This window comes from Mus musculus, chromosome 9 (genome assembly GCF_000001635.26).
Source record: "Mus musculus strain C57BL/6J chromosome 9, GRCm38.p6 C57BL/6J".
NCBI lineage: Eukaryota > Metazoa > Chordata > Mammalia > Rodentia > Muridae > Mus > Mus musculus.
The window spans coordinates 18,452,996-18,478,309 of record NC_000075.6 but is presented as its reverse complement, the minus strand read 5'-3'; the positions used below and the strand labels follow the sequence as shown (position 1 = coordinate 18,478,309).

General features: G+C 40.0%; 1 protein-coding gene across 14 annotated transcripts; it reads left to right on the top strand.

Annotated features, from left to right (window-relative positions):
• The first annotated feature begins 8 nt into the window (after positions 1-8).
• Positions 9-24,752, top strand: Zfp558 (zinc finger protein 558). Of its 14 annotated transcripts, none has more exons than XM_011242609.1 (11): positions 9-73; positions 1,491-1,593; positions 3,801-3,919; positions 5,041-5,160; positions 5,316-5,424; positions 8,914-9,031; positions 9,608-9,696; positions 10,264-10,390; positions 18,558-18,653; positions 20,715-20,809; positions 21,258-24,752. In XM_011242609.1, the coding sequence occupies exons 6-11, from the start codon at positions 9,001-9,003 to the stop codon at positions 22,041-22,043; spliced, it is 1,224 nt and encodes a 407-aa protein (XP_011240911.1). In that variant the 5' UTR covers positions 9-73; positions 1,491-1,593; positions 3,801-3,919; positions 5,041-5,160; positions 5,316-5,424; positions 8,914-9,000; the 3' UTR covers positions 22,044-24,752. The 14 variants fall into 14 exon arrangements, with proteins under 14 accessions (XP_011240911.1, XP_030100490.1, XP_017169093.1 ...); XM_017313603.1 differs by having other exon boundaries at positions 27-73; positions 1,494-1,593; XM_030244630.1 differs by lacking the exons at positions 5,041-5,160; positions 8,914-9,031 and adding an exon at positions 16,907-16,970.
• The last annotated feature ends 562 nt before the right edge of the window (positions 24,753-25,314 follow it).

Genomic DNA, 25,314 nt, shown 5'->3' with positions numbered 1-25,314 from the left:
CCTTTGTTATTAGATCCAAAAGGAACGTTTCACATAATCTTGAAGTGGAAAGAATGTGGAGCCACTCAGAGATGTGAGTCTTATTTTACAACTTGAGGGGCATGGTGTGTGTGTGTGTGTGTGTGTGTGTGTGTGTGTGTGTGTGTTAACTTTGTTTTCTTTTCTTTTTTTTTTTCTTTGTTCTTTTGGGAGGCAAGGGGAATATGTTCTGGCTACACATAATTATTGCTGCCATTCAACTACCTGAGCAGCTCAGGCTGGCTTCAAACTCATAATCTTCTTTTCTCAGCCTCAGCCTCTCAAATGAATTACTATGTTCATAAATAACAAGAACAGAGAACATGTGCATGTGATAAAATTCAGCTCATCTATTGATATGTGCTGTTAACAGAAAATACAAACTTAACTTCTAGGATGTATTTTTTTTAAGATTTATTTATTACTAAGAAAAGGAGATGGAAGAGAAGGAGGAACAGGGAAGGAGGTAGGGATGGGGAAAGAGTGAGGATGCTCATATGATCAGAGAAAGGAAAAACTCAGAGTGGCTACAGGTCATATTGTTTTGATTTAAAAATTATAAAACGTACAGAACATAAAATACACCCTCTGTCCATTCTTCAGTGCCTGTCTCAGTGACATGAGTATCTTCACACTGTTGAAGATACTCACCATTCACCTGAAGAATTGCCTCACTTCCCAAATAGAAACTCTTCTCCTACTTCCCAATAGGAAAAGCACACTAACTCTTCACTCATCTTCCTAAGCTAGGACGTCCACTGTCCTATTTTCTGCTTACTACCGTAGTGACAGTTGTATACAGAAATAGATAGCATTTGTCTTTTATGATTAGCATACCTTACTCAACAAAAGGTTTCATTTGTGTTGTACTATATGTCAAAATCCCCTTCCTTTTAAAGGCTGATTCCTATTCCAGCCACAGGTAACCCAACAATGTAAAGAGTGAAGTTGCTGGCAACTCATTGCCCATTCTGGTCCCCTCGCAGATCTCCAATGAAAGCTGATGATTGCTTGTAGCACATTTCTTAGCACATGGATAGTTGCAGTAGACATGCAACCAGGAACAGAAATCTATCTGTGCCTGGGAATTGAAGTTGTCATCTTGGCTTCAGTCAGCCTTGCTGATCACACTAAGCATTGTGGTCCTTGCTTTCATTCCTGGGAAAAGATTAAATTCAAGATAAACCCTTTCAACCAACAGAACACAGAATATTTAACACCTATATATTTATAAAGGTTGAAACAATGACCTCTAACACAATCTAGGGTTAGTCTGTGTTGAAAAAAAAAACCTATTTTATCAAATATGCATATAGTGGGCCTTTCATAGTTTAGTGGGTAAGGATGCTTGTCTCTGAGCCTGACAACATAAGTTTGATCCCTCCATCCCACGTGATGTGTAGGGAAATGGCATCAGGAGACTGCTCCCAGGTTGCTAGCTTCAAGGCAACCAGGGTCTTTGTCATTCTCAGCAGACTGAGACCAAGGAAGCATACTTTCTCAAGCAGAGGATCCTGGTATTCTGCCAAGTAAGCAGCAAACCTGAGGAAGTGACCATCATGATCCATTTCTCATGTGAGTACGTAACTTTGTTTTTAATTATAAGAACCTACACATCTAAAAGTCAGACTGCAGACAGATTTCTCAGTCTGCAAGGAGGTTGAGGTCACTTGGAACAGAGATAAGCTATTTCTAGGTAAACAGCACCTGGTGTAAACTGGAAAGTGTGGGAAAATCTTAATTCTGCTTCCTGTATAAAAGATGCTGAAACTTTCAATAAACTATGCATTGGTGTGCTACCACTGTTCATCCCCTGGGTCCTAATTAATGTGACCCTCATTTGGGACTCCTCAACGCACTAGACATTAACAATGGTGTAAGGCGAGAAATAACTGAGTCCCGAGGAATATCCTCTGACCTCTGCATGCAGACACATGCAATAAAGAAAATGCATTTTAAGTTAACATATGTTAATTGCACAAAGGAATATGTTTATGACATTTCCCTACTATATTTCCCCCTAGATTCCATTTATGATAAAACACGTACAATATTTTTCTGAGACTAGTTTCTTTTAATATGATGATTTAGTATAGTAATTCCCCCTCATCGTTCTTTTTTTCTGCAAATGACATATTCTTTATGGCTAGATAGAATTCCACTGTGTATATTTACTACATTTTACCCATTAATTTATTAACAGGCATATAGGCTGGTTGGAGCATAGCTATTGTGAAGACAGAAGTAATAAGCTTGAGTATGTAGATATATCTATAACAAACTAATGTAGTTTTTTTGTCACGTTGACACAAGCTTGAGTCACCTGTAAACATAAAACCTTTTGCCACTTTACTGTGCTTAAGTTCTCTGGTCTCGAGTATGTGGCATTTCCCATAATCATTGCGACATTGTTGGGGTTTTGAGTTTGTTTTCTTCTGCTTTGATTCTTCTCTGAGGGTGATACCCTTGGAGGGTGTTGGGTATCTTCGTGCTGGCAACATAGTCAGGCCCAGTCACTTGGGGTTCTGTGGCTCATAGGTGCATTCTTTTTTTCTTCGGTGTCTCACAAATTATCCCAACCGTTGAATAAAATTATAAATATGTTAATACCAGCTTTTTCCAATAAAATAACAAATGTTACATCTAAAAAAAAAAAAAGAAAAAGAAAATGCCTCGGGGGCTGGAGAGATGGCTCAGTGGTTAAGAGCACCGACTGCTCTTCCGAAGGTCCTGAGTTCAAATCCCAGCAACCACATGGTGGCTCATAACCATCCATAATGAGATCTGACACCCTCTTCTGGTGCATCTGAAGACAGCTATATTGTACTTAGATATAATAATAAATAAATCTTTAAAAAAAAAAGAAAATGTCTCCATGAGACTGACCTGAAGACAAGTCTGTGGGGCACTTTAATGATTAGAATTGATGTGGGAGAATCCATTATACCATGGGCAGTGCTATTCTGAGGAAGAAATCTTGGGATGTATGAGAAAGTAAGCTAAACAACCTAAGGTTTTAATACAGTAAGCAGTGTTCTCTACATCTCCTGTTTTAGTTCTCCTGCCCAGACTTCTCTCAGCGATGAACTGTGATTAGGATGCCCTTCCTTCCTTCCTTCCTCAGGGGGCTTTTGTTTTCTTTCTTGTTTTTCTTTTCTTTTCTTTTCTTTTTTCTTTTTTTTTTTTTTTTGCCAGAATGTTCTATCACAGTAGTAGAAATCAAATTAGAACACTGACTTTTTTTTTCTTGTAGTATATACCCAATAGCATAGCAGGAATCTTTATCTTCCTGTTAGAATGCCTTTCATCAAGAAAAGAAAAAGGCTCATGCGAATTAAAGCTGTACAGAGTCACAAAGGCAAGACCCGTTCTCGTGAGTTTACCATGAGCTGTATATCAATGGTTCTCTACCTTCCTAATGTAACTGTGACCCTGTAATACAGTTCCTCATGCTATGGTGACCACCAACCATAAAATTATTTTCGTTGCTACGTCATGACTATAATTTTGCCATTGTTTTGTTTGTTTGTTTGTTTTTGTTTTGTTCTGTTTGTTTGGTTTGGTGGGTTTTTTTTGTTTGTTTGTTTGTTTTGTTTTTTCGAGACAGGGTTTCTCTGTGTAGCCCTGGCTGTCCTGACACTCACTCTGTAGACCAGGCTGGCAGCCAACTCAGAAATCCGCCTTCCTCTGCCTCCCAAGGTGCTGGGATTAAAGGAATGCACCAGCACTGCCCAGATAATTTTGCCATTGTTATAGTAATGTAAATACCTGTTTTCTTACAGTCTTAGGAGATCTCAGTGAAAGTCATTTAACCTCCTACTCCACAAGGGGTCATGACCCACAGGTTAAGAACTGCATACAGTCCTAAGGACAGCATGTGCTTGAAGACATCTTCTGACTAGTAAGACAATCTGAAGTACACCCGTTCCTATTTACTACACCCTGGAGGGACAGGAATCCCCATTCCAAGAACGATTTTGTACTTAGAGGTCACAGGACTCTTGCCTGGCTCTCTCACTGGCAGTCAGAATTCTTCTTACACATTTTCACTTCATAGACGGCATTCTGACATGATCCAAGGAGGGTTACCTCCAGTTCCACCCCTGGGGGTGATCTTTTATATTCCGTAGGACCACAGGACTCACAACATCCCATCCATATTCCTATCCCAGTAACCAGCCTCTCAAATTCCTTGGGACAGTAGCAATCATACTTCATACCATACACTATTCCATATGTCCACCCCTGAAACTAATCTCCACCCCTTGTCAACTCCGTTCACTCATGACTTTATCTCTGCCCACCTGCCCCAGAACTAATCCTCACCCTAGCCACTTCCTCAGAACTTTTTCCCAGCTATTACACAAGCTCCCCCAAGCTTGCGCTTCCAGGTTCTACCATAGTCCGTCCTCTTACAGTTCCCAGGGTCGCCCTGGTCTCTTTAGCTGACCTATCCCAAAATCCAACTATGTACACAGTCACTAAACAAACTGGGAAGAACACGTACAATACGAAGGGGACCACAGACGTGTAATCTGCCCTAAAACCCGGACAAACTTTTGGGCGGAAGTGAACCTCGAGGCGGCGCTCAGGGCCGGAAGTGGAAGCGCGGGGCGGAACTGAAGGAGGAGTCAGCGCAGCGGATGTGGTCGATCTTGGGGTGGGCGTCTTCGGCGGCTGGGAAGGGCGACTCGGTGTGTGTACACGGGTTTTTAGTCGAGTTGAGAAAGAGCGCCAGCCGGGAGCGCCCTCTGCCTAGTGGCCCTGGACTCCTGCTACCTCCCGAAAGCCCCAGGCTGCTTCCGCAGCCAGCGATAAAACCCGAGCTCTTCCAGCTCGCAGCCCTGGGAATGCTTTTTGTTCTCACAGAGGGGGGCGTGGCAGGCGAGCTGAGGGATGGTCAGCCAGCGGGTCCTGTTCTATCTCCTGAGCTGCAAGGTGCGTTCAGGGCGAATTAGCACATGTGCTGAGGGTGGAAATCCTTCCAGCTCTGTGAAGTTCATTCAGCCCCATCACCTTTAGGACCTCTACGTTTACTGCACGTGGAAATCACCAAAAGAGCTCTCTCTAGTCAATACATTGAGCAATTGAATAGACACATCATTCCAGCTTCTGCTGAGTTTGTGCCTGCATAGATATTAGGTAATTCCTTTTACACAGCCAAAACCTGGGCTATTATTACACGTTAACTGTGTAGATACACGTGGCGAGGGGCAATGAAAGGTTTTGTTTTTTTCTGTCACAGTTTGAATGCTTTCCATAAAAGGACTCATCAATCTTTGTGCCTTATTTTCCAGACAAGAAAAACATCATGCAAACTCAAACTTGTGTTGGACCCTCAATGTTGTGTTGAAAACGCCTGAATGTCCACCTGCCCTCATTAATCTATTAATTTCATGTAACCAGGTGAGTACGATGTGGAATATGAAACAATGGGGTTCCACCTGATCCTGCAGTGTAGAACTCCTTTTCTTCTGCTTGTAACAGGTTGTAATTCTAAGATTGCAACCTGTTTAAAATGAGGGTTATCTCAAGAAGCTGTATTAATATTTGATGGGTTATATTCAAGGGATGGATACAAAGGTGTGTGAAAAGTAAATATAGTTAAATGCAAATTACACAAAATAAAAGTAATTAGCCATGAATAAGCATATAAATGCAGAATTTTTTGTATACTTATACCAAAATTTTCAGAATATTATATTAAGTACAAATATATGAAATATTTGTGTCTATTTTTAGTACTTACAAGTCTGAAGTAAATGTTAGAAGTACTCAGTGGCACTCTTCAAGCGCATTCCATGTGACTCCTAAAAACCTGCAAATTGTCATGACGTTTTAGAATACAAAGGCATATATGAAAATGATGTCTTGAGTGTCCTTACATTAGGAGCAGAAATTTTAAAAATTGAGTAGCTACTAGATGTTTATAAGATTGAAAATATTTAGAAGAGTATCAAAGAACAAGGTAGTCTCCTTCCTTCCTTCCTTTCTTTTTTTTTTTTTTTTTCTGAGACAGGGTTTCTCTTTGTAGTCCTGGCTGTCCTGGAACTCACTTTGTAGACCAGGCTGGTCTCGAACTCAGAAATCCGCCTGCCTCTGCCTCCCAAGTGCTGGGATTAAAGGCGTGCACCGCCGCCACCACCACCCAGCGCTACCTTTCTTCCTAATAGGAATTGAGCATTCTGAATTTCTGAAATAGCAGTATGATTTTTTTCGTAATACAGGAGGTATTTATTAGCTGTATGTATTTGATTTCTTTTATGAAAATCTGGGGACCAAACACTTGTTGTGCACCAGTTAGGCCGATGCTCTACTACTGAGGTGCATTCCTACTCATGGCGTTTTTTTTTTATTTTAGCTTTCCTGTAATTATATTACAGGAATATTTGGTAATTGTGTAATGAAATTCATTATTACACAGGTTAGGATGATCAAGACGCTCATTTTATTCAAGGCTGAAGAATTTTCTAGAGCAGAGGACATTGAGGATTCAGAGAAGTCCAGACAATCTGGGATAGTTGGTCACTTTCATGAGCTGGACCCTGGTCTAATGCATGAAGCCCAAAACAGATTTTTGTCCTGTCATGGAGTGTACATTCTAAGAAAAAAGACACTAAAGACATTGGGTTTTTTTGTTTGGTTTTTTTTTTTTTTTTTTTTTTTGGTTTTTTTGAGACAGGGTTTCTCTGTGTAGCCCTGGCTGTCCTGGAACTCACTTTGTAGATCAGGTTGGCCTGGAACTCAGAGATCCACCTGCCTCTGCCTCTCCTTCCTCCTTGTATATTTCAATTTGTATAGCCCAGGATATTCTCCAAACTCAAGTATTTTACCTTTCTTACATCTTCAGAATTCTTCTGCAAAGTATGAAAACTTGGAAAGTTGGTTTACTACTACTATATGGCCTGTGTTTATTATATTACATTTATTTTTATGTGTGGATATTATGTGCCATAGTATCTGGTAAGAGGACTGCTTGCTAATTCTTATCTTCTACCATGTGGATTTCTGGGATAAAGAGAAGTTGTAAGGTTTGACAGCAAGTGCCTTTACCTCCTAAGCTATCTCCCCAGACCCATTTATGATTATTTTAATTATTTGCTATTATAAATACAGTCAGTTATCTTACCCTAGTCTTTTGATATTTGGATATCATTGAGATAATTAATAAAAATGGGTTTGAAAGAGAAAAAATTGAATGCTAACAGATTTGTTTCATAAGAGCTATGGCCAGATGTGTATGAGAAAGCTTTTCTATGTGTCCTCAGCAAAGCCTGTGGTCTTTTGTGATTATGTTCATGGGACAGACGAGAGATAGTGTCCAGGGACAGTAGTCTGTGCCTCTGCTACCTCATCATTGTTGGGTTTTATAAAAAAATAAGGAGAGAAGGAATATATTTTGGTGGAGGGGCGGTAAGGTGTGGGGTAAAGGGGGGCCTCTGTGGGCCCTTGATGAGGATTTCCTTCCCCCTGAGGACCAGCCACACCATGGTATAGTATAGAGTTCATTCAGGGCATGGGAAGGGGAGTTGAGAGAGGGAGTAGAGACAGAGAAAGGCGGGAGTGGGGGAGTAGAGGCCAGCAGTGAGTACATGGGGGGGGGTGGAGAGAGAGAGAGAAGAATGGGAAGAGAGGGGGAGCAGGAGCAAGGGGACAGAGCAGGAGCAAGAGATCAAAAGAGAGAGGAGGGGGGAAGCATCCCCTTTTATAGTGAGTTAGGCACACCTGGCTATTGCCAAGTACCTGTTGGCAGAGCCTAGACTAAATGCCAACAGTCATCATTGGTTCAGTGGTGTTGTTCCAGAGATGGAAGTGGTGAACAGTAGATGTTACCATGTGAGGAGCAAGTAGGACAACAGTAAAGGAGACATTATGAGAAATATTGGCTAGTATAGGGAAGCAGACTGGACAGTAATTAGGAAAAATACATACTTAGGCCATGAGACTATTTCATCACAGAAGACGCTATCTGGCTTGAGTAGCAGGATGAAGAACTTGAAGGAAGAAAAATAATATGGAACTGTAAAAAGTGGGTGCATCACCAAAAGCCACCCCAACAATGGTGATTGCTCACCAGTATTGTAAACTTGGAACTCAAGACACTTCTTGCAGGCAGCTTCATAGGTCACAGAATGTCTGATACAGCAGCTTAGTGGGTTTGATCCTTTTCAGGCAGCTAGGCTGGTCTGTCTCCTCAGCAGTCCTTACTGCTTATGTCACTCTGAAGAGACATAGGCCTTGTGAATCTGCTCCAGTTTTACAGATGTTTCCTGGGTTGCTTATTTCCTGTGCCTTAAGGAGCCTCCCTTTAAATTTTCCACTGTCTTAATAAGCCTCCTTTAGAACTTCATGAGTCTTAACAAGTCAAGACAGAAATTACTACACTCCAATAAACTGTTTCCCAAGTTGTGTGAACCTTTCAAGCAGACTAACCAAATCCAAGAAAGGGATCATGGGAGCCCCATTTACAGCCACTGGGTCAAGAGCATAGGGAAATCCACTGAGTGGGTAGATGACAACTGCCATCTAAAATTGAGTTATGACTGCACTCTAAGAACTGATCCGACATCATATGACTCTTCAAGTCTGATAGTGTATTCAAGCAGATCATGCCAGAGGTGGATTGAGTTAGTAGATTTCTAGCTGATGAGGACTTCAGAATTGCTCGGTTGCTTGAAGTGGGGAGAATTCTTGTTGATGGTGATGTGAAAGCAGAGAGAGAACAGACCTCTCCACCCCACAGACGACCTGCCGAGCAGAATAAAGGTTGAGGGAGGGAGACACAGTGTGCATCTTGAAGAAGGCAAAGATGGACAAGCTGAAAAGGGCTCATCCTCCAGCACCCCCAGGAAAGGAAAGTGGCTGTGTAGACTTTGTATCCTCTGTTGATTCCAGAGTGCTGTCCTTTGTATCTGTGGGAATCAGAAGTGTATCTGCCCCATCCACTGCCCTGTGTTCAGGAGCTCTAGTGTTGGAGTTTGGATGGCAGCAACTATCATTCCTCTAATATATGGTAAGTCATTGGGTCCTAGCAGCCCTTAGAGCCAGGCCCTTAGATTCAAAGGCTCTAAGAACACTGTTCAGTTCAGAAAGGGGTAGGGGTTGGATAGCCATTAAGGAGGCTCAGGCCTAGCAGATAAGGCAAGAGTGGAGCCCAGTGGTCCTTGGATATGAGAGACAGCCCATGGGACAGGGTGTAACTGTTGGGTATTGCATGTGCCATCTTCATTATAATTTTGAATATTTTGGTCTCTTTTGTATACACCTTTACTTGTTCCTGGAATAAATGGAAAAAAAGTCTGCTTTTGATGACTTCAAAACACCAATTTTCTCTGTGGATGTGTTCTCTTCTTCATAGGCAGGTAGACCCAGGTGCTAAGTATATTAGCTAGATTGAGACAAGGTTATGCCATGCTTTTGGAAGCTGTGACTAAGTATGTGTGCAGGAATGGAGCAATGTACTATTTGTGTGTCGCACACACTTGTTGTAGTTGTTAATAGTTGTATGTAATCAGTCTCAGGTAGATAAGTAAACCACAGAGCATACTAGGATATCCTAGATTCTCATGATTTATATCTTCTTCTTCAGCTCAGTCTTCTCTGTACCCACTGTCTCCTGAGGAAGGACAGATGGGGAAAAAAGGGCTAGCTACTGAGTTCTTGACAAGTTTGTTAGAGGTAAGTCAAATCTTCATTTTTTTCCCAACTCATTCCTTCCATAAACTTGTTACTATAGAGACTTATACAGTCTAATCAGCATCCCCATCTATCTGGCAAGGGCTTGGAGATATCCCAGAAAATGTCTCTTGTATCAACATGTACTACTCTCTCAAAGCTCCTTCCAGAGTCTCTATGTACATTACATACTCCCTAAGAGTTGTGGTGAGGTCAACTAAAGGTTTCACTATGTCGTACTTTCAGGCAATTTATCACAGCCATGGGGGAGTTATTCATTCATGTAATAATTATTTCTCCTCCTTGTGGATTGTCCCATGCCTGTGGTCAGCCCCAGGAAATGAAATTTTAGTAGCAAATAGTCAGAGTGAAAAAAGGAAGGGACTTTGGAAATAGGGCAGTAAACAAAAGAGGAACCAGAACACCAAGGCCAGCAGCCAAGGCAGATTCAACCTGCCTACATGTCTTGCGCTCTGGGTTCCTTCTCATCTGTGGGTCTACCATCTTGGGCTCTCTGACTCATCCCTTTGGTGGGATCCTTGGCTAAGCTGTAATGTGTGAATGATTTAGGAATTGGTGTCCTTCGAAGATGTGACTGTACAGTTCACACAGGAGGAGTGGGCTCTGTTGGATCCTTTACAAAGAACTCTGTACAGGAACGTAACGCTGGAAAACTGGAAGAACCTGGCCTCACTTGGTAAGCCACTGTCAGCCCTGCATTTATTTAGTGACTTGAGCAAGGTTTTCAGTCCAGTTTGTTATAAAAACAAAACAATGTTTGAATCATTTTAAAAATATACAATTGAGTGGCTTTTAGTACATTTACCTGGTGTATAGAAGTGTAATTTCAGAACATTTCATTACTTCTGCTGTGGTTTAGATTAGCCTCCAAGGGTTTCTGTGCTAGAAACGTAATCTGCTATGAAAGGCACTGTTAAAAGTAGTGGAAACTTCTAATTGTGGGACTTATTGGGAGGTGTCAGGATAAAGAAAGCATCCTCAGAAAGGATTCATGTTGTTTCTTGGGTGTCAGTCAGGTCTCATGGGACCAAGTTAATTATCATAAGAATGGGTTGTTGTATAGGGAGGCAACCCACATGCTTAATCCCTTCTCCAGACAGCGGGTCTGCTTTCTACTTCCTTTATAGAAAACAAAAACATTCATTTTATTGTTTTTAATTATGTGTGCATGTGCGGCAAATGTACATGATTGCCAGTTCCCACAGGGCCAGAAGTGTCACATCCTACTGGTGCTGAATTTATAGGCAATTGTGAGCTGTTAAATGCAAGTGCTGCAAATTGAACCTGAATTGTCTCTACATGTATAGCAACTCCACTATCTATCTGTCCCTTCTTCGCCATATTGGGACAGAGCCAGCGGCTCTTCTCTAAGTGCCATGCTATTTGGACTTTCTAAACACCAAAATCTGGAGCCAAAATAAGCCTCTTTTTCCTTATTTCCTTATAAAGTACTTAAACACAATATTTTCTTACAGCATAAAAAGAGAATAAGATAACTCCTCTGTGTGTGTGTGTATGTGTGTGTGTGTGTATACTCTTCAAAAGTTTCATACTTGTATTCAGTGTATATTGATAATGTCCATCCATCACTGTACCTTTCTCAACCTTTCCAAAATCACCCTACCTTAACTCCCTTTCATCTTTATCTTAGCTTTTTCATTGTTTGTTTTTGTTACTAATATTGCCCCAAGTCTAATTAGTGTTGTATGCATGCACATGGGTGTGTGGCCATCCACTTGAGCATGAGCAAAATAATTTCCAGTAGTTCATCAATTAGGGATAGGGCCTTTGGGTCCCTCTTCTTGCTATGCTGTAATTTTGACTGGCTTGATATTATTATATAGGTAATCATATCTGTTATGAGTCAGTGTATGCGACGGTCATGACATACTCATTACACTCTAGGTCTTATATTATTTCTGTCCCCTTATCCACTTGAGTTCTCTGAGCCTTGGATTGTGTGAAGTTGATACAGATGACCCATTCCTCAGCACTTTGACCAATTGTGGTTTCTTCATTAATACTGTGCAATGAAGAAAGGAATGTCTCTGAACAAAGTTGAGAGAACAGATCCTTGCATATAAACCAATATTTAGAGTTTGGTTTAACAGCACAACCATTTAGCAAAACAAGAATATGTTCTTAGAATCTATGATCTTTCTAGTCATGAGCTTTACAGTACAAAGCATAAACTCTCCCATGTTGGGTTCTGTCATGTACTGACTGCTACACAAATGGGCACTTTTCTGCCAGCAAGTCAGTATTTTAGCATACAGGGTTTAGCACTGGATAAGATCGTTGATGTCCTTTCTCCCTCAGCAACCTGCATAGCACCTTGTGGTAGTATACAACTTAGTCACCAGGGAAAAAGGTTTCTGATCATTTGAAGGTTCATTTTTCTATATTCTGCATCCAAACTTGAGTGGTGTTTTTGGCAATAGGATCTTAGTGTCTAGTTATGGTGAACAGCTAAACAGTGTTACTAGTAATAGCCTCTGTGGTCTCCTGATCAATAACTTGTAGGGAAGTACTTCATGCCTGACACTAAGATTTCCACCTATGCAAGACACTTCTATTCAAACTCTGTTTTAATATATTCCAACTTGCAAACCAATGGGATTCCTTAAAGCTTGTCTTACTGTTTTGTCACTATGATGAGGCATTGTGACCAAGGCAACTTATAAGAGAAAACATTTAATTGAGTGCTTCCTTATAGTTTCATAGAGTTGGTCCATGGCCATTGTCACAGATAGCATGACAGCAGGTAGGCAGGCAGTCAGGCATAGCCCTAGAGTAGTAGCTGAGAGCTTATATCATCTACAAGATGGAGGTAGAGAGGAAATGACTAGGCCTCATATGGGCATTTAAAACCTCAAAGGCTAACCCTACTGATAGAGCTCTTCCAACAAGGCCACACTTCTCAATCCTTCCTAAACAGTTTTATCAGTTGGGAACCAAGCATTGAAGTATATGAGCCTATGGGGGTCACTCTAATTCACACCACCATTAGGCTTTATAGATCCTAGTTTTGGCAAATCTAGTTCATACCATCTCCCCTTTCCAATCACCATATCTCACTTAATTAAACCTTTAACCCTCCGTGCATCTCCCATGTACTTTCATGTAACCTGTGTTTACCTGTTCCCTGTAGTTGACAGGTTTTCCCTCATGGGTTGGAAGACTGTAGGTTTTCATATGGCTTTTTGTTGTTTGGTTGTTTGTTTGCTTGCGTGTTTGTTTTGACACATTCTTCCTATGTAATAGGGTCTTTATGAAGACCAGGTTGGCTTCAAACTTGCCTTAAAAAGTAGAAGCCAAATTTCTTCATAGTTGGAGTGGATAATATCTATTCCCACTACTGCCTGGGGAACTAGTGGCAGTTGGGGGGAACTGAGAAATTGAGAGAGGGACATATTGAGGAGGATATAAAAGTGATCATCTTTCATTGTACTTATTTTTGCAGTTCTCAATAACAAAAGTTTAAAAACAAGGTTTAGATTTTGGAGTGTTTTGAATTTTGCAATAAGGTGTTCAGTCTGCAGTAATTCCACAGTCTGTTTTTGCCTCTGTCTTTGGGGTTATCATCTCATTGTATTTAGCATGACTGATGTTTCAAAGCTAATTTTCCAGTATCAGTATTTATCAGGTGTGGACACAGGTAATTGGTTGGCTTATTTTTAAGTCCTAAAACAAAAAACCTAAACCTCTTAATCTCCTTAAATGAGCTTTATATTTGCATGAGGGAATACAAATACTAAAACTAAGTGAGATGGGTTTCTAACACTGCCTTCACCTTTTTTTTTTTCCTTCGTGCACTGTTAGACGTAAACCAAGTATGTGAACCTAGAGTTTTGTAAGGTCTTTTCTGGGTATATGCTATTGCCGTGGTAATGTCCGTAACAATCTTGGTTCTGGAGAACATTAGGTATCTTTGCAGAACCCTTCTAGGCAAACATCTTTTTGTTTGGTTTTCCCTCCTGGGTTCTTTTTGATTAGTGCTTGTTTGTGTCTGCAGTTTGTTAGGGTTCAAGAATTGCTGAAGAGAGATGCCAGACTCAAATAGCATGCAAAAACAAAAAGCATTTATTCTGCCGAAGCAACCAGCATGGAGGGGTCATCACCACTTCAAAATGTTGACACAAAGACACTCAAGCCTCTTTTATACTAAGACTGTTATTAAATCCTTTCCCATGTCAAAACTGCAATGAGAACTCTGCCAGTCTTCAAGTGTCACCAGTCAGTTGCTTCTGAGATAGCAAACAGGCATCCAAAACCTAGAGCACATTCCATGAAGTTGTAAAACCATTAATCAAAAAGAACTACAAATTTATAGGTGCAGGAACAGAAGATAAAATATTGACTGGGTTTATTTAGAAAAGAACTTCAAGGATAACTTATAGTCTTTTGACTCTCCATGAACCTGTATAGTTAATAACAAATTATGAATGTTTACCCTGACAATTACTCTTAGTGGATATGCCTCTTATCATTTTATGACCTGAATTTATGTGCAAACTTTCAGTGAACCTTTTACCATGTGATCATGCACACTGAAAGATGAACAAAAAGCAGATACAGGCCTTCCTCCCCTGTTTCTTCCCTAGACTTCCACTTAGAGCCTGCAGTTTCTGCAGAGATAGAACAAAGACCATTTTACCTAATACCCAGCTGTTTTACTATAAGGTGCTAAACTAGAGACAGCAGCTTTTAGCCTCAGAACAACTCAGACAGACAGATCAGAGATAGACAAATGTTTATTATTATATTGTTAGGGTTAGGTAATCTAAAACCTCATTCATGGGTTCTGGGATGCCCTGAAAGAAAATAAAACTTGAGACCTGTAATTCATGTAATGTATGTCAAATATCCCAAAGAGTTGTTTGTGAGCTTTGAAACCTGGGGATGAGAACATAGCAGAACAGGCCAGGACATGCCCGGGCAGGCCCGTCGTTAAGACATTCCTGAGGCTGCTTGGCCATAAAGATAAAGAGAATGACATGCCAGACTAGCCGGCGCCTCCCTATCTCCCGCCCTTCTGACCTAAGTTAAATGTTAACAGACTGCTGATGTTTAAATGGACCAATCATGTGAAACCACACCAATTCCTCCCCTAGCCCCAGCCCCTTTTCTATAAAAAACCCTAGCTTCCAAGCCTCATGGCCGAAACCACTGTCTCCTGCATGAGATATGTTTCGACCCGGAGCTCCGCCATTAAACAGTCGAATCCACTGTCTCCTGTGTGAGATACGTTTCGACCCGGAGCTCCGCCATTAAACTACCTCATGTTTTTACATCAAGGCGTTCTGTTCTGTTCGTAATTCTTGGGTGCATGCCGAATCGGGAGTTGAGTGGGGGTTTCCCCACTAGGTTTTTTCACCCCAGATGGGCTGCATTCCTGTGTCATGAGTGATTAACCACAGGATGGGCTGCCCAGCACAGATGACCTATCCTGAGGTAAGTTATCTCCCATTTGGTTTGCAGCCCCATAGGAGAAACAACAATATGAACCAACCAGTACCCCCAGAGCTACCAGGGACTAAACCACCAACCAAAGAGTACACATGGTGGGAACCATGGCTCCAGCAGCATATGTAACAGAGGGTGGCTTTCTCTGTCATCAATGGGAGAAGAAGCCCTTGGTCCTGAGGAGGCTATATGCCCCAATGTAGGGGAATGCCAGGGCCAGGAAGCAGGAGTGGGTGGGTTGGTGAGCAGTAGAAGTGGGATGGGATAGGGGGTTTTAAGAGGGGAAACCAGGAACGAACGGTGGTAACATTTGAAATGTAAATAAAGAAAATATCTAATTAAAAAAAAAGGATATCTCCCATTCATGTGGCTATCTTTAGGCTGTTCTTAAGTGGGGGATTTTATTGTCTTGTTCCCAGACTTTGAAGTCTGCTGCTGGAGCAGAGGCTGATGATTTAGTTTCTGAGTGGAGACAAAATTGGGATGAATAGGCCTCTTCAAGTTTTATCTTAGACATTGTTCTTTAAATGTGTTAGTCTTATGTGTCTCAGAGAGTGGAGTTAAGCAGCAAATAAAGGAAAGCCCTTTAAGCCAGTCTCACAGGAAGTCCTTGGAGGCCAAATGAAAACATAGACTAAGTTCTATTCGGCTCTTCTTCAAGTACAAAGCCAGAACAGAAGATGTGTGTGAGTCAATTAAAAATGACCTGGAGCCCTTTACTCAGACTTAGTTGGGTGTGTGCCAAAGACCAACCTCAGCTGGGAGAGGGGTTCTGAGAGAAAAGGTGTCTTGGAGTGGCGAAAACAGAGGACTCAAAGTCAAATCATGGGGCCTGTGTTCTGCTGTCATGGCTTTCCCCCCTCTCCTTCTCTCCCCCTCCCCTTCTCGCTCTGTGTGTGTGTGTGTGTGTGTGTGTGTGTGTGTGTGTGTGTGTCCCCTGCTCTTCTCTAGACAGCTTTGTCTCCATATTCTAAAAAACTCTCTGTTTGAGACAGCTAGCTTTCTGCTTGAGACATCTCTCTGTTAATAAAAACTCTGAAAGCTTTCTGGATATCTCATTGGTTTTCTGCCCAAAGTCAGAAAAAGGTGCTATAAAAAAATTCTTGCCAGGCAGTGGTGGTGCATGCCTTTAATCCCAGCACTTGGGAGGCAGAGGCAGGCTGATTTTTGAGTTCAAGGCCAGCCTGGTCTACAGAGTTAGTCCAGGACAGCCAGGCCTATACAGAGAAACCCTGTCTCAAAAATCAAACAAACAAGAAAATTTTTGGATGTTCTAACCAAGTCAGAAACCCTGTTAGAAAAATTCTAAAAGTAATTCTTAAGTTTCCTAATCAAAATCAGAAAGCCAGAAAAAGTTCTAAAAAGAGCTGTCTTTGCTCTTCAGCCATCTCTAGAGCTTTGAGAAAACATTCTAAAAGAGTTGTGTCTGTTCTCTAAATAATTCTTAGGCTTTCTGACCAGAAATCATGAAAGAAATTTAAAAGAGCTATGAAAAATTTAAAGCAACTGGGTTCACTCTCCATGGATTTTCCAGCCGAATCAGAAATCCCATTAGAAAAATATTCTTGAAGAGTTTTGTTTCATCTTTAGAGATTTCAAGACAGCTCAGTGCTCCAATAGGAAAAAAAAATCTAAAGAAGAACTGCTGTGATATTTTGCTAGTTCATTTCAGGCAAACCAAAAGCCCAGTTTTTTATTTACATATCAATTCAGTTATTTATTCCAGGTTCCCTCTTGATCATCCCACACATCAGCTTCCATGACCTGATCCCCTGGATTCTTAGGAGACAGCAAGTACATTTTTCTTGTTTGGTTGGTTGGTTTGGTTTGGTTTGGTTTGCATTGCAATATAATTAAGAGATCTTGCTGTCTTTGTAAACTTAGCTGGGTGGGAACTTAGCTGAGAACACCATTCTGACCACACCTGGAACTAAATTCCATTTGTCCCAGGCTGATCTTGAACTCAGGAATCTGCCTGCATTTGTATGTGCCTGTCTGTATCTTTCTGACAAGCTGACTCATAGTGTAGCTACCTCTGTTCCTTTATATTTTCTTATACAAATCATATTGCATCATTATGTCTTTGTATAGTTGAAACATTATATATTTTCAAATTTCTGTTTTTAAGAGTTCTTTTCCACAGCCTTAAGGGCTGACCTGAAGGGGCCAAAGTTTACTATTTTGCTAAGATATTAGCCACACCTTCTACTCTCAGACTCATTTTGTCATTATCCTAGAGACATTAATGTTAATAGGGAGGACAGTCCTTGAAAGAATGTGAAAATATTTAAAATAATATACAAATAAGCCTCATGCCCACAGCAGCCATCAACACTTTTGAAGGCCCATGCCTACTGATCCTATGCCAGGGTCAGGAACTATGTCACTCTGTTCCCACCGAGACCATGCTAGACTTGGCAGGAGTGTGTTATTTGACTTTGTTTCCACAACTAAATATTCTGATAGTAGATTTGATTTTTTTGAAGTTTGTAGTTCCAGAAAGGTAATTCATTTCTGTAAGGTTACGCGCAGCTTTGGTTGACCTCCTCCTTGTCACTATTTTCATTCTCAATTTTGTAAGTCTTTTAAGTCTTTAAATGTGAACAGGGATTGCAAAACACAGATGTGACCCATATTTTCATGGAACTTTCTGTTTAATATCTTATTTGAGAAATGCTTATCTCTTTGTTTCTATGTATTATATATATATATATATATATATATATATATATATATATATATATATATATATATATATATATATATATATATATATATATATATATATATATATATATATATATATATATATATATATATATATATATATATATATATATATATATATATATATATATATATATGTGTGTGTGTGTGTGTGTATGTATGTATACACACACACACACACACACACATATATATTTTTTTTCTTTTTTTTTTTTTCCGAGACAGGGTTTCTCTGTATGGCCCTGGCTGTCCTGGAACTCACTCTGTAGACCAGGTTGGCCTCGAACTCAGAAATCCGCCTGCCTCTACCTCCCAAGTTCTGGGACTAAAGGCATGTGCCACCACTGCCCTGCAGTTTCCCTGATTTTATATTCTTCATAGTTAAAACTTTTAGGGCTCTTTAAATGTATATTTGAACTTAGGCTTGTATATTTGAAATAATTAATAATCCATTACTTTGAATATTGAGTTAAAGATACTTATATTTTTTCCTGATAAAAGTTACTCTGTGTTCCTATGAATTTAGACAGAATTATCCACTGCTGTTAAAAATCACATTTTTTTTTTAATCTTCAAAAGTTTGGCTACAGATTTGTTGAGTATCCTTTGAATAATCTCCCTAACATTATGAATATTTTCTCCATAAATAGGGCAGCACCTTGATAAACCAAATCTGATATCCCAGTTGGAAGAAGAAGACAAAGTTATAAGAGAGGACAGAGGAATTATTCCAGGCATCCATCCAGGTAAGCACAGTTGCATCCTGGGAGGTGACTATGGCTGCAAAGCAGCAATGGAAGATGAAGTCATCTGCTCCTGACAAAGATGGATGTGAACACCTGCCACAAACTTGCACTGTTTTTGCTTTTCTCTCAACTCTGCTTTAATCATCTCATACTTTGTCCTGTAAAGAAAAAACAAAGATTTATGGTTTTCTTTGCTTTTAAATTTTAAGACACAGGCTGAAGGGATGGCTCAAGGGCTAAGGGCATGTATTGCTTTTGCAAAGGACCAGAATTCAGTTCCCAGCCACTACACAGGAAGACTCACACTGTAAGGGTCAGAAAAATCACTGAAGGAAAGCCCCAGACTCAGTTTATTCTGCAGAAGCAATTTGCATGCAATGGTCACCTCCTTTTAGAACGGGACACAGACAAAACTTTCATGTCCTTTTTATAACAGGGCTGCTTAATTGTTTCTGAGACTTCTAAAACTTAGGGCACATTCCAAGGGGCTATTGAAACTATTAATCAAAGGACATAAAGAAGATATGCACCTCAGAAGTGCTCAGGTGCAAAAACAGGAGATAAGATTTTGACTGAGTGACTTCAAGGGCTGCTAAGTTACAGTTCAAACTCTCCATGACACTTTAAGCTAGCAACAAGTAGTCAATGTCAAGCTGGATAATTGCATGTAGGCATTCTGTTACAACTTCCTATTCAATTTATGACCTGAATTCTTGTGCCAACTCTTTTTTTATTATTTTAATTCGTTATTTTACTTATTTACATTTAAATGTGATTCCCCCTTCCTGGTTTCCCCTCCACAACCCCCCATTCCTATTCCCTGTATGTCTATGACCCACCAACGCCCACCTCACCACCTTAGCATTCCCCTACACTGGAGTGTTGAGACTCCACAGGACCAAGGGCCTCCCCTCCCATTGATACTAGGTAAGGCAATCTTCTGCCACATATGCAGCTGGAACCATGGGTCCCTACATGTGCCAACTCTTAGTGAGCTTTTCTTTCATGAGAACAATTACTCTGAGAGTCATACTAGTGCTGATAGCAGATACAGGCCTCCCTCCCCTACTTTCCAGAGACCTAGAGCCTTAAAACCCCTGCTGAAATAAAACAAAAACTGCTTTAGCCTCTTGTTGTTTACTGTGAGGTGATAAACCTGAGACTTGTTGCCTCTCACATGCAGATCAGCTGCAGAAGCAGAGTACTTACAATGGTCTGTCAATTTTATTGTTAGAGTTAGGTAATCTAAGAACTCATTATTGGGTACCAGGATGCTCCGTGTGGACTGTATATCTTCATCCTGAATGACTAACCACAGGGTGGGCTGCCCAGCACAGATGGCCTATCCTGAGATAAAATATCTCCCATTCATGTGGCTACATTTTAAGCTGTTCCTCCAGTGATGGATTTTAGTATTTTGTTCCTAGACTTTGGGGTCTGCTGCTGGAGTGAATGGTTTATGGCCTAGTTTCTGAGTTGAGGGCAAAATGGGATAAAAAAGTCCCTACAACACCTAACTCCAACTCCAGAGGGATTCAACCCGTCTGTTTTTACAGACATCAACACACACATGCACACATAATCATGATTAAAAATAAAAAAGAAATTGTACATTTCAGTCACAGTTTTGATTCCTGATCATTTATTTTGTCTGTCTCTTATCAATCTCAAATACATGTCTAGAATATATTCATTGTTAAAGACTATTTTTATGATTTCTTTATTTTTAGTTTATGCACATTTGGTGTTTTGCCTATATGTATATCTGTGTGAGGGTACTGGGTCTTCTTGAGTTACAGACAGTTAGTTGCAAGCTGCCATGTGTGTGCTGGGGATTGAACCCACGTCCTCAAGATGATCAGCCAATGCTCTTAACCTCTGAGCCATCTCTCCAGTCCTAAAATATATTTTCTTTAACTAAATTTCCAGAACCAATTTCCCTGTCTTTTCAATCTTTATCAACTATTCTAATCCTTTCGAGTGTACCCTATATCATATATGCACCCCACTTTTTTTTCCTTCTATCTTCTACTGACTTGTTTTCTTTTAAATTTGTTTCAGATTTGGAGAAGGTACTTAAAGCCAAATGGCTAACTCCTAAGAATCTTATTTTTAGTAAAGAACATGATAACGGTGGAAAAACAGTACAACTGGAGGTAATGATTCTGGGTTTGTTTGTTTGTTTTTTTCCATGTTAGAACAGATAGAAAACTCAAGAAGTTATTACAAACAGTGTCACTAAATCTTAAGGAAATGATGTCTCTGTGAAGATACTGTGAAACTATACTTTTAGAGAAAAGATTAAGCCAACTTTAAATATATTTCTTCACTGAGAGGTCCCACAAATTTGCATATCATTAAGTATGAATCAGGTGATCGGTATTTAACATAAGTGATCCTAAATTTTTCAGAAATTTTTTAGTATAAGGATTTATAGCCAAATGTCTGTGCCTTTGAGCAAGCTCAGAATAAGCAGAAGTCATATGTAAGCTCTGAAAAGAACCAAACTGTTTATTGTGTCATAGATTTTTCTGGGAGAGGGAATCTTATTATAGCATGGCATAATAATAATATAAATTATAGTTACCATTTATCTCATAACAGGAAAGAGGTCATCATGGAATGAAAGTCAATGAGTGCAATCAATGTTTTAAAGTCTTCAGCACAAAATCTAACCTTACTCAGCACAAGAGAATTCATACTGGAGAAAAACCATATGACTGTACCCAGTGTGGAAAATCCTTCCGCAGCAAATCTTATCTTACTGTTCACAGAAGAATCCATAATGGGGAAAAACCTTTTGAATGCAATCACTGTGGGAAAGCATTTAGCGATCCCTCATCCCTCAGACTTCATGTAAGAATTCACACTGGGGAAAAACCCTATGAATGCAGCCAGTGTTTTCATGTCTTTCGTACCAGTTGTAACCTCAAAAGCCACAAAAGAATTCACACAGGGGGTGAAAATCAACATGAATGTTCTCAGTGTGGAAAAGCCTTCAGTACAAGGTCCTCGCTCACTGGACATAATAGCATTCATACTGGAGAAAAACCATTTGAGTGCCAGGAGTGTGGGAAAACCTTCAGGAAGAGCTCATATCTAACCCAGCATTTAAGAACTCACACTGGAGAGAAGCCCTATGAATGTAATGAGTGTGGAAAATCTTTCAGCAGTAGTTTTTCTCTAACTGTACACAAGAGAATACATACTGGAGAAAAACCATATGAATGCAGTCACTGTGGAAAAGCTTTTAATAATCTCTCAGCTGTGAAAAAGCACTTAATGACTCATACTGGACAAAAGCCCTATGGATGTAACCACTGTGGAAAATCTTTTACCAGTAACTCCTACCTGTCTGTGCACAAAAGAGTACATAATAGGTGGATATGAATTGTGGTGAAAAATTACTAAGGAAATTTCTGTGCAAAACCTTTGTTGATCCTAAGATAATTTGAGAGAATTTGCACCAGGTGTATACATTATCTATTGCTCTATATATCCTCCGCCCTACCCCACCCCCAAATTTGTGGTTTCAGACAAATACCTCACATTTTGTAGGTCAGGAATATGAAGGCACCTTAGTACTGTAGTTTTTTTCTAAGAACTTCTCATGAGCTTGCATTCAAGACTTCAAGCAGAGCTGCAGTTTTCTAAATGTGTTATTGAAGGAACCATTACTAGGATGTCTCACACACAGGCCTAGTGATTTTCCACTGGTTATTGACAGGAAACTGTCAGTGCTTCACCATGTAGGCCTCTCTGTGTGATTATATATCTCTATAATATGGCAAAAGAACAACTCACTACCCCCAAGTTCCAAGAGAGCCAGTTAAAAATGAGGTATCATTTATGACCTTGGCTCCAGAAGGTTGACTTTCACTTCTTCCCTGTTATACTCTCAATCACAGACCAACCTTGATACTGTGTGAGAGAAAACTACAGAATACCTGAGGGCCAGGAGGTAGCTTTCTGAGACGCGTTTGAGAAACTTGCCATGAAATTAGTGAAGAGAAATCAGCAATAGATCGTCATTCTTTTGATAAGTATGAAATGCCATTCAGTTAATTGTTAAATATGTATGCAAATATGTCTATGTGATAGGAGTTTTTTAGTTCATGTTGTATATGCCCCAAAGATATGTTGGGGAGATCTTGTGGGTAGAATAATGAGCGTGTGGCAATGGCCTCTAGTGATCCCAATCTTTTCAGTCTTTCTGGTGGGCAACAACTGAAAAATACAAGAAATTCAGAAAACTGTACAGCAAAGTGTTCACATTACTGACCACAAGTAGTGAAGTGCTCTGCAGTGATCATGGGAAATGTTTGACTGTTTCCGGTCTTGAAGAGGAATGATAATGGTTTCTGAAAAAACTCCTTAAACTCAAAGCTATTGGCAAGCCTTTGAGGTGTCCTCTAATGAAGGAAAAACTTTGCAGTGATTCCTTCTAAGCATATAAATTAGAGGCATACCTTAGGAAAGTGAAGGAATGCATGCCAGAGTGCTTTAGCTTCAGCTCTCTATTGAGAAATTGTGTAATTTATACTGAAAATGAAATGGATGAGTGTGGGGTTTCTCTCAGTAGGTAGTATCTTCAGGCTCGATTACCAGATTATTGATTTACAGTTTTGTTCTATAACCATGTATGTTTATATGTATGTCTTCACTGCACCCCCTGCCCACAAACAAGCCCTTAACATTTCCAAATCCTCAGTGCAGCGTTCTTGTAGCTTATCTTCCAAAGAGCTGGGGGTACTAGCACACAATACTACTTGTAGTACTTAGAGCTGGGGGTAATAGCACACAATACTACTTGTAGTACTTAGAGCTGGGGGTACTAGCACACAATACTACTTGTAGTACTTAGAGCTGGGGGTACTAGCACACAATACTAATTGTAGTACTTAGAGCTGGGGATACTAGCACACAATACTACTTGTAGTACTTAGGAGACTGGCAATATGGATTTTGAATTTGATGCCAGCCTGACAAGCTGACATAGTATTTTTGTCAGAGTATGGTACTTTTTGATGTTAATCCTTTTTATTCTTTCTGTCCTGCGAGTACCTGGTCTCCTTTTTGTCCTACTTAGAGCCAACAAGATGGCTCAGTGGGTGAAGTTGCTTGCCATAAAACCTGATCACCTCCGTTTGGTTCCCCATAACCCAGACAGTGAAAAGAGAGAATGGACTTCCAGATGTTATCCTCTGACACCAGCGTGCATGTCAGCCCAACAACCAAGTAAATACGTTTTTAAATATGTAAGCAGTACTAAAATAATACATCAGGATTTCTTGAAGTCTAAACACTGTTGCCATGAAATTTGGAGGCTGGAGGGAAAGCCTGACTTCTTACTCATTTTCTCCTCTTCTCACACTTTCTGTTGGTAACTAGCTGTAAGATCTGAAATAAGAACTAGTTTGGTTTGGTTTGGTTTGGTTTGGTTTGGTTTGGTTTGGTATGGTTTGGCTTGGCTTTTCAAGATGGGGTTTCTTTGTATAGCCCTGGCTATCCTGGAACTCACTCTGCAGACCAGGCTGACCTCAAACTCAGAAATCCGCCTGCCTCTGCCTCCCAAGTGCTGAGATTAAAGACATGCGCTACCACTGCCCGGCTAGAACTGTTTTATTTTGTCTTGATCATGATGACATAAACAGGGGAACAGTAACAATGATTTAGTTTCCTCTAAAACCTATGAACAACATGATTTGTTGCTTTTGAGCTGACATTCAGTTCATATATATAAATGTTATATCTAACTGGTAAACCTGTGTGTCAAATAATATCCATAGTTCTTTGAAAGTAGTATATATTCTCTTACGTGTTTATATGTGGTGTATGCATGTTAATGTAGGCTATTTTAATGGCATGTACAAATCATTTTCTTTCAGAGGATCTGGTGGTAGAGTCATAGTAGCTGTCTACTGGGATTATGGATTACCATTCTTCTGATTTTTGCCATTTTTAAATTTTATTTTGAAGTTCTATAGCAAGGTGCATGCAAGATTAGATGATTTTTGTGTGGTGTTCCTTATTTTATAGGAACCACATTTTTTCATAATAAAGTACTATAATGCATTGATAATAAATGGTCAAACATTATGTAGTTCTCTTCATGGACAAGCAGTAATACCATATAGGTAACTATTGAGTACTCTGGACTAGCATCCCTGTGTTGGGATATTATTACAAGTTTACCAATGAAGAAGTTCATATACTACACATTAGTCACTTGCCTAAGTTCTCTGACTAATAATAGTAAAGTCCAGATTTGCACATAAAACAGTCACTTATCTTAATACTACCTCATCTATTGAGTACTTTCTGGGAAGTGTTGGGTAGGTATTTGCTGACTTGAAATATTCTATCTTTTGGGAAACAATAATGCAATAAATAACATTGGAAGAGGAAGCCAACTAAACAGGAAACTCATCGAACCTTCAGGATTCAAAATTTTCAAGAGCCATCCCCCAGATTATGATTGCTGCTAAAGAGGAAGTTTGTATGTGGAACTGCCAATAGATTGAGAAAGGAGCCCCAAGGATGCAGCTATTTTCTTGTCTCCCAAATGGGGGTAGGGTGTTTGGTGTTTTAGCTGCCTCTGAGTCATCTATACTTGTCTAAGTAACCTTCAGTTATTCATTATTTTGACAAGCCAGGCTTG

Bases quoted from the DNA above. Each gene is read 5' to 3' on its own strand.
- Zfp558 (XM_017313604.1), top strand. From the start codon at position 9,001: ATGGCAGCAACTATCATTCCTCTAATATATG. The intron at 10,391-18,557 runs GTAAGCCACTGT...CTCCATAAATAG, and splicing joins GAAGAACCTGGCCTCACTTG to GGCAGCACCTTGATAAACCA. The intron at 18,654-20,714 runs GTAAGCACAGTT...AATTTGTTTCAG, and splicing joins TATTCCAGGCATCCATCCAG to ATTTGGAGAAGGTACTTAAA.